The 9,831-nt window shown below is 43.8% G+C and overlaps 1 protein-coding gene across 1 annotated transcript in view; it reads right to left on the minus strand.

Annotated features, from left to right (window-relative positions):
• Nucleotides 1-8,883, minus strand: part of Ints3 (integrator complex subunit 3) — a 41,827-nt gene extending 32,944 nt beyond the window's left edge. Inside the window, exon 1 of the mRNA XM_046421612.2 lies at nucleotides 8,095-8,883. Coding sequence (XP_046277568.1) covers nucleotides 8,095-8,238 — 144 coding nt within the window. The 5' untranslated portion in view covers nucleotides 8,239-8,883. The remainder of the gene's footprint in view (nucleotides 1-8,094) is intronic.
• Nucleotides 8,884-9,831: the final 948 nt, after the last annotated feature.

Genomic DNA, 9,831 nt, shown 5'->3' on the forward strand with positions numbered 1-9,831 from the left:
GTGGCATGTGGGGGTCCCAGCTACTCAGGAGTCTGAGACAACCCAAATTGAGAGATTCCACAAAATAACTGGCCTGTCAAAAATATGCCTTAAGGGGCTGGGGACATAGCTCAGTTGGTAGACTGCTTGCCTCACATGCACAAGGCCTTGGGTTCAATCCCCAACACCGCCAAAAAAGAATAAAGAAAAAAAAAAAGCCTTAACATTAAAAAAGCTAAGGTAAGGAAAGACAAAATGGATTACGAATCTGTTACAGATTAAAGAATAATAGAGTAATACAGAGATATGACACCTAAATACAACGGTGTGATCCTGGACTGCTATAATTGGGATGACAGATAAAATGTGAATACTTGAATTACTGACTTGAACTAGCAACATGTCAATGTTAAACTATCCAGCCCCACTCCCAGGGTACTGAAGATTGAATCCTCGGGCACTTTACTACTGAGCTCTGAACCCTTTTTGCGACAGGGTCTTGTTCAATTGCAGAGGTTGGGCTTGAGCTTGCAAACTACCTTGGCCACTTGAACTGCTAGGATTATAGGTGTGTGCCACACAGTGCCTGGCAAATTATCCAGTCTTGACAATGGAATGGTGGATATGTGAGGGAAGATTCCTGTTTTTAATAAAATCAGGATACCAAAGAGATACCTGCACACCTTGGATTATTATGGCACTATTTATAATAGCTATGGAACAAACCTAGCTGCCCATCAATATATGAATGGATTAGAAAAAGTGATAATATACACAATGAAATATCATTCAGCCACAAAAAAGAATGAAATCCCATCATTTACAGTAAAATGGATGGGACCATACGATGTTATCTTAAGTAAAATAAGCTAGATATAGAAAGACATGTATGTAACTTCCCATGTATGTAGAAACTAAAAACAAGTCAATGTGAATCTATATACTGATTATTAGAGGTTGGGAAAGGCAGTGGTAGGAAAGGGTGAATAAACAGAGGCTGGATTGATTAGTGCATGCTGCATGCATGTGTAGAAATACATACAATTAAGACAGGTTAACCAAAAAGAAAGTACTTTTAAAAAATCTTTTGTTATTGGGAAATATATGTGGAAGTATTTAAATTTAAAGGAGCATCAATGGCTGCTACTTTCAAAAGAATAAAATATCTGTATATATATAGAGTAATATAGCAGATGTGCCACATACTAATAATCAGCAAATATAAGTGAAAAGCATATGAGCATTCTATGTATTATAATTTTTCTTTAAGTTTGAAATTATTTTGAAATAAAGTTATTAAACAAATTAAAGAATCTAGGCTGGGAAATGTAGCTCTGTGGTACAGCACTTGCCTAGCATGCACAAGGCCCTAGGTTCAAACCCCAGCATTGCCAAAACAAACAAATAAAAAAATTTAATAATAATATTAAAGAAAAAAAGAGTCAGGCTGGAGATAAAATTCAGTGGTAGAGTGCTTGCCTAGCATGCACAAGACTGAGTTCTATCCCTAGTACCTCCCCACCACGCCCTCTCTCTCACACACACACACACAAGAAAGAAAGAAAGAAAGAAAATTGAAGACTTAAACAGAATACAAGGTATGGATCTTGGATTACTGACTTGAAATACTGATTATATAGTAAGAAATTGTTAAAAATTTTTTGGGGGGATGGTAAGGTAAATAAGAGAAAGAAGCAGAGACAAGAAAGAGAAAGAAAAAGCAAGAAGAGAGATAATCATGAGACTTCCAGAAAACCCAACAGAGGCCAGAGGTAAAGCCAGGAGATGGCTTAAAGGAGAGTACTGTTAACATTCATAGGTAGGATATTAGTACTGAGTATTTGCTAAAACATATCCTTCTTTCTGGTACAGTGCTTGCCTCGCATGCACAAGGCCCTGGGTTCAATCCCCAGCACCACCAAAAAATAAATAAATAAGAGGGGTAACATAGACTTCTCCTGGGAGGGAGAAGGGGGCCATAGCTGGTATTCCAAGAAGCAAGGTTTTTAAAGAAATATACGTGTGTGTATATATATATATATATATATATATATATACACACACACATACATACATACACATATAAATATATATTAAAAATACTTTCTTTTTTGTTAACATGTCTTAATTGAATGTATGATATTTCTACACATGCATGCAGCATGCACTAAATATATAGACACAGCTATATGGAGATACTGTTCTACCTAACATCCCTCAAAATGCTAAAAACAAACTTAAAAAATAATGAGAGTATGAGGAAAGAAAAGGAGTGACAGAATAAAAGGCCAGACTAAAACTTGCCAAGGTCTCTAGTTAAACAAAAGTAGGGACAGCTATATTAAAAACTATCCAAGGGCCATTCTACTTTCAAAGGCCACCCAAACATGGCATGTGCTCAACATTTTCTAAAGAGATCTTAGTCACTGGTTCCTTGTTTCAAAGATGCATTTGATACTAAACATTTAGATATTGATAATATATCTCATATATTTTGCCAGAAAGCTTTTCCACTATCAACACCTAAACCTTAGTCCTTTAAAACTTTTATCATGAGGATTAACCCAAAAACTGTTTAAGGAAAAATGATCCCCAATGATAATGCTGCTGGCAAAATTGTGACAAAGGCAGGCTGGTTTACTTCCCTTTGACTATAGATGCCAGAACAAAACATCTTGTTAATAACTGAATATAAGGACAATGGGAAAAGGTCTAGGCATGAAAGATAATCATGCTTCTCTTCTAACCACCATCTTGAAGTTGTGTATGTCTATCCTGGGTAAGAACATAAGGTGGCAGAGGGTAGAATTATGTGTTAATGTAAGCAGCTCTGGTAGCTACAAAACTTCAACCTAAAATAACCCAAAGCTGCCAGGTTTGCAGGTATTACAACTTCACTGGAAATGTCAGGTCTATCTCCCAAATTAGGTCAGATCAGCAGGTTCCACCTTAATAAACAGCACCTGCGTACTTGTGAAAGGGAACTGTGAGATCACATGAAAGCTGAGCTGTGACTGTCACAAACCACCTCTCCAACAAACTCTGAGATACATCATTACCTTGTACACCTCATACATAAAAAGAGAAGGGAAGGAAAAACATCACACTGGGCTTCCTTTTAAAAAAAGTTTCATCCCTTTCTACCCAAGATTCTTACCAGGGACTGGAGAGAGTGTTATTCTAGCTGCCAAGTCTAGACTATTCTTGGTGGTACCCCTGTATCCAACGGAGGTTAACAAGCAGAGTTGAGGGACACAGTGAACAAGCAGCAGCATAGCATCCTAAAATTCTAGATGTTGTTTCCTATCAAAGGAAGAAATCTCTGCTGAATCAACAGAGAGAGGAAAAAATCAAACAGCAGCTAACTAATGCAAACTGACAGGAAACCCAGCATAGAAGGAACCGCACTTGCTAGTTAGCTTTAGGTTCATGTTGGGTGAGTTATTTACTCTTTCTAAACCCTGGTTTTCTTATCATATAGAGATAATTCCTATATCACAAGGTTGCTCTGAGGATTAAATAAGATAAAAATTTGAAAGCATCTAGCATACAGCCTTCATTGAGCTAGAATCTATCCAATTTGTAAGGAAGCTCATCAGTTGCACAAATCTACATCTACGAAGAACAGACTCTTCAAAACATTTGCCACTATTTCTAATTGCATGTCCTTGAAGATCCCTGAAAACTAACCCCCTACCACAGGCCATGGATAAATGCTTGAGTAGGCTGAAATGCTTCCTCTCCTACTTACCTCTGTAAACCTTTGACTTCTAGAAGAGGCCTGCCTGATGGGCCCTGTACCAAAATCCTACAAAGCTGGCTACATAGCCCTATGAGCGGTAGAGTTTCTCGCTATGATTTAACTCTCAGAGACCTTGGGTGGAACAGTTTCTCTAGGCCCCTCCTGGATATTCTAAGCTCTGCTCAGAGGCCTGAGTCAATTTTCTATGGGTCACTGCCCAGTTAAGGACAAAGTGGCCTCTGGAAACAGGGAGGCCCAGCTAAGGATGTAGAAAGTAGGAGAGTCCAGAATCTGGAAAAGTAGATAAACACAATGGAGAGAGAAATGTGATGGGAAGTCCTTTGCAGGCAATGGGAGTATAGAAGACACTACTCCTCATGAACTATAGAAATTACTTCTCCATACAGGATGGAGAATTAACGATTCAGGATGTCAAAAGCACCACATCCTGGGCTGGGGTTGTGGCTCAGTGGTAGAGTGCTTGCCTGGCACATGTGAAGCCCTGGGTTCGATCCTCAGCACCACATAAAAATAAATAAAATAAAGGTATTGTGTCCAACTACAACTAAAAAATAAATATTAAAAAAAAAAAGCATCAAATCCCCTCAAAGAGGGCCACAGGAAACTAGATTCCTACAATCCAGTAACCATATCTTTCTTCCCCCAGTCTCTGGAGGCCCTTAGTAAAGATGAAATCATGTATGTAGCTGCCAACAATTGCTGGCAGAATGGCTCTGTTCAGAATAAGCACTCTACAACAGCATCTCAGAGAGGTGAGTAAATATTTATCATCTCTAGGAGCTCCTCAACTAATTTTTCTAGTACTAAGACTGCCTGACCATAACTACCATGACAACAGCAACAGATATCTGCCATTATATACCTGAAGCTGAAAACTGACTTTGGAGTCTCAAGTTAAAAGGATCCCTCTAATCTTTCATTTCCCACCCTAAGCTAAGAAAATATATAGTGTGGTAAAAAAGTGTACAATAAAATTTCAGCTACTCAGGATGCTGAGGCAGGAGGAACCTAAGTTCAAAGCAGCCTAGTCAAATTACCAAGGCCATCTCAAAAAAATAAAAAATAAAGGCTGAGGTTGTAGCTCAGTGGTAGAGCACTTGCCTAGCATATGTGAGGTACTGGGTTTGATTCTCTGCCCCACATATAAATAAATAAATAAAATAAAGGTCTATTGACAACTAAAAAAATTAAAAATAATAATAAAAGAAAGAACGAGCTGCGGGGGTATAGCTCAGTGGTGGAGTGCTTGCCTAGCAAGGTAGGACCTTGAGTTCAATCCCTAGTTGGGGTGGGGGGGAGTGTAATAGTATATACTGCTCCTTTATGGGACATTTTGGCCTTGAAGCACTAAATTCTATGGTCTTCAGGAAAGGAAGAAATGATCCAATGGGCAAAATCCTCAAGAACCCACATCAATGAGGAGTTACTCAACAGCAGGTTCCAAGCACAGCTAGCCCTTCCTTTCCCCGTACACAGAACTGACATAGGGCCTTGAGCATCTCAGATTCTGGCATCCTCTGATGGGCCTAGAACCAATCCCCTATGGATACTTAAGGACAACCTATATTCAACAAGGAGTCCCTTTTATGTGAAATGATGATTTATGGAAAAAAACTGGAAATGACTCAAAGCCCATTCCCTAGCGATTCCATGGAAAGGATATAAATTATTCCCTGGGGAAAATATGGCAGGGACATACTTCTAATCAAATGCAATGCTAAGACCTATCCATAACTTCAAGAAGTTCTGACTTGTCTGGGCCACAGCTCCTGCTTTCAGTCTCACTTCAAGGTGGCTGGCCCCTCTTTGACAAAGGAATAACCAGGAGCTGCAAAGGCTCATGTAAGTAGGAACTACATGTTCTAACTCCTCCAATCTCTGGCACTATTTTTATCCCATTCCCTCCCCAAATTGGGCTGGGGATGAGCAAGGAGACTGGTCTTCAAAGGGAGGAATGAGGTCAAAGAGAAGAAAGGATACAAGGAACATTCCCTGGGGTAGAAGAGTCTCAGCCCCTGACCTTGACTAATGCTTCATACTCCAGGCCTCTAAAGAGCCTTTCCAAATCATACCCAACTATAATGACCCCATCCTCTTCATTATTCTAATCAGATCTTCTTTGTTTTAAACCTTCTTTTGGGTGTGTTAATTCAAGTCTTCAGATGATTAAACTGTGGAAGGCAGACTTTGGGTCTCACCCATCTTATTTCCCTATAATTCTCAACACACAGTAAGTGTACATGGTCAGGGGGCTACCTCTGCGTACCTGAATAGATAGACCTGTAAAGGAAAATTACCCAGCCAGAACAAGCACAGGTCAGTTGGCCAACAACCAGGTTTTGATAACTTCTGTGTGCAGAGATCTGTGCTGAGGCCCAGATGAAGAAGTCAGAGCCCTTAAAATCACTCTGGTCTAGTGGGGTTGACAGAACCACAAACGGGGGGAAAATAGTGTTGTAAGGCTAGCTGGAAAGTTTGAATGCAAAGGACAAAAGGCCAAGAAGGAAGGAGAGTAGAGGAGCTTGAGGCACAATAAGAAACATCTGCACCATGGAGATTAGGGGGAAAAAAAAAAAGGACTCTCCCTTCCTCTTCTCCCTGGAAACAGTAAAAAGTTCATTCTCAGTCTAAAAAAGCAAGAAAATAAATGCTTCCCTTCTTTTGTGGTCTCCTCCTGCCATATCATTTTGTTTACTGAACAGGATGCTGTCTTACCCTGTGGTTTAAATTAAATCACAGGCACGATGACCCCTGTAGGAATCAGGATGAGGAATAAACAGATTATCATCCACCATTAGTCTTTTCCCTTCCATACAACTGATAGAGGAACCAAAGGCAGTAGTTTTACTACTGACATAAAAGTGGCCATTTCTTTCTCTCGTGGTGGTGTAGTACTCAGAGATGGAACAACGGCCTCACGCATGCCAGGCAAGCACTTAACCATTTGAACTACATCTCTAGTCCCCAAAATGGTCATTTCGTTAAAAAAAAAAAAAAAAAGGATAATTTGAATATCCAGGTAATCCTAAGCAAGATTTTTTTTTTTTAAGTAACTCAATTTAATTTTTGGAAATACATTATTTTTGCAGTATTATTTACATTTCTAATTATATTTATTTTGATTTAAAAAAAAAATAACCACAAAACAAACTTTATCTAAATGTTCAGAGAACTACTGGGGGGAAGCCAAACTACAAGTAGACTTTTGCCGGTAGGTAATCTGCAGTTGCTATTTAACCACCTCTTGATTCACACTGTCTCACTGTCTTGTGTCTGAACTAATAGTTTTTCAAATAAACTTATGAGTTTCACCTATCTGCCTATCTACCCTCTAATAACTGATAAAGGGCTATAACAAAATCAGAAGCAGCAGAATGAACAGTGAAGAGCCAGGGCCTATTAATTTCCTCATCCTGTCTCTAGATAACCACTGAGTTGAAGCACTGAATAGGCTTTACAAATAGTTCAGGAATCATGCCTCAGTTCTGGGCTGGGTCTTATATTCCTATGTCAATAACTTTGTGTATAGCATAGGAAAGAGATATGTGATCGACTCCAAACCAGCAGGGGAAGAACAACTGGGGGAAGAGAAGGGAGGAACAACTACCAAGTTCCCTAAGAATTCCCATTCTGTTCCATGGTATTGCCTCACTCCATCCTTTTTAAAAATGAGGTACTAGGAATTAAACTCAAGGCATGGGGCATGCTTGGCAAGTGTGCTACTACTGAGTGAGCTACCTCCCCTGCCCTACATTCTTCTCAGCAACTCTGTGTTCTCTATCTCTTCTACGGAACATGGTCCCCTAGGTCACATTCACTTGTTCACCCCATTCCTGTGGCTGAGGCTACTGAACTAACACTATTCACGTGTCCTCATTCTAAATGCCTAGTTGACTGGCAACTGGCTGTGTCTGCCGACGTCAATAATACCATCTAACAGGAGGGTCCAAGGCCTGCTGCAAGCTCCTATCAGCCCAAGACACCTACACACACACAAACACACACACATTATTCTCAAGTCAATATGATCTGGGTCTGAAACAGAGTGGACATTAAAAATAGCTGTGATGTGTATGTGGAAAGGAATAAAAATAAATAAATTCGGTAAATCTGGATGCTGTATCCCTTCCATCACCAACACCCCTCACCCATTTTCAGACTGTGGCTGCTGTTACTATGACAACCTATCCAGGAAGTTGGCCCACACTTCTTCCTTCAGGAGCAGGAAACTAGAGCAGTGTTTGTGTTGCCTTGGAAAAAACTTGAAGGCCTTTCCCCCCCACCCCCACCCATATCCGCTCCGTATCCCTCAACCCAATTTCTTAACTCCCTTCCCCACCCGCCACACCTACCTCCTCTAACTCATCCTTGGCATCCAAACTGGTTGAAAGTAGCAGCCTCCCCCCTCCTGGGGCTCCTGCTCCCGCTCCTCCTCCACCTCCCGCCGCTCCCGAAGCAGCTGCTGCTGCTGCCCCCTTTCCCTTCTGTAACTCCATGGCAGCAGCCAGGAGACGGGAAAAGGCCGGGGAGTGGGTGGGTGGGAAGTCCTAGAAGTGGGGAACTCGGGGTCGCCCGGGAAGAGGGGCCGGAGGCCGGGGGGAGGGGAGGGCGCGGGCCCCCGTGCTCGGCACTCCGCCCTCCTCTCCGAGGCCGCGCCTGGGAGGCACGAAGGCGGCCGGTCCTGCAAGGCAGCTTCCGGGGTGGCAGGGCTGTAGGGAAGCCGTTAGCTCAGAGTGCGGTAGCCGGGGTCTGCGCCCCGCGGTGGCTGGGCGAGGCTCCGGCCCTGGGGCCGTGGGAGGGCAGCCCTCTCTGGCTTCTGACCCTAACCGAGGGGAAGACCCTAAGTTTCTGCCCCTAGCGGTGGGGGCGGGGGAGTCCTGCCCCCGCGGTCGGGGCCGGGAGGTCTTCCCAGCCGGCGCCCAGGGTTTGCGGAGCGAGGCTCCTTTGGATCCGGGCCCTAGAGGGTGAGGGTGAGGCAGTAGCGCTACAGGAGGACACGGATGACCAGCTTCTCCTCACGCCACACAGAGGCGGCCATGGTGGAAGGCCGAGGCGACGTAGGGGTCGGGGGAAATCGTGGCGACCCGCGCCGGAAGTGAGCAGTTGCGGTCTCGCGCCTCCGCCAATGGCTGCTTCCGCCGTGGCGCAGGCTCTCGGGGTGTGTGTCGTGGGTGGGGGGAGGCAGACGGCGGAGGACGGGTCTTTTCCTTGTCTACCAATGGTATTTGAGAAGAAACGAGCCCTGTCTGATGGGCAGCCAGCTTACTCAATCGCCCCCTCTCTGTCCCCCAAGGGGCGGGACTACGAAAGGATCCAGGAAAAAGAGAGGCTGCGCGTGCGCGGACTAGAGAGCACGCGCGGTGCTTGCCTGGGTACGCTCGCTCCAGGGGCGAGGGTGGGTTCGGGCACCTGGACACTGCCTCTGCGTGGCTGCGGGGGACACGCCTGTCCGCAAACGGGCAGTGTAGGGGAGGGAACCGAGCACGACTCTTAGGTGGACCCCGAGCAAACGCCCGCGGATGGCACGGAGTCAGCTCCCTGAGCTGAGTGCATCCCACAGGCAAGTGCGGGCTCCTCTGCAAGTGCAGTGGTCCATTCGCTCAAGTGCCTGAACTCAGGTGCGCGAGCCAGTGGGGCCAGCACGAGCTCTAATAAAAATCTGCAGACCGGAGAAGCCATCTTCATATTCCCCTCGAGTCTCTGGGACCGACCCATGCCGCTGAAATCATTGTACTCTCACTCAGCAATTCACCGAGGAGTAGTGTGAGAGCAGTGTGGTTACTGGGTTATGTGTGAGTTCATTTTTACTTTGTTCCCCATCTGTGTATCTCGGTAGCATTTTCCATTCTTTAGAAACACTTTAAGGATTGCCTTACACACCAAAGCAAAATCTCTCTCTCTCTCTTTTTTTTTTTTTTGGCCAGTGCTGGGGACGGAACCCAGCACTTCACTCTTAGGCAAGTGCTTTGCTTTGTGCTTTATCACTGACCTTCATCTCTAGCCAACTTTTGCTATGTGTGTGTGTGTGTGTGACTGGAGACTGAACCCAGGGACACCACACTACTGCTGAACTACATTCCCAACTCTTT

The sequence above is a fragment of the Marmota monax genome, unplaced genomic scaffold (assembly GCF_021218885.2).
Source record: "Marmota monax isolate L192 unplaced genomic scaffold, Marmota_monax_Labrador192_F-V1.1 WCK01_AAM20220418_F8-fsc00108, whole genome shotgun sequence".
NCBI classification, from domain to species: Eukaryota; Metazoa; Chordata; class Mammalia; order Rodentia; family Sciuridae; genus Marmota; species Marmota monax.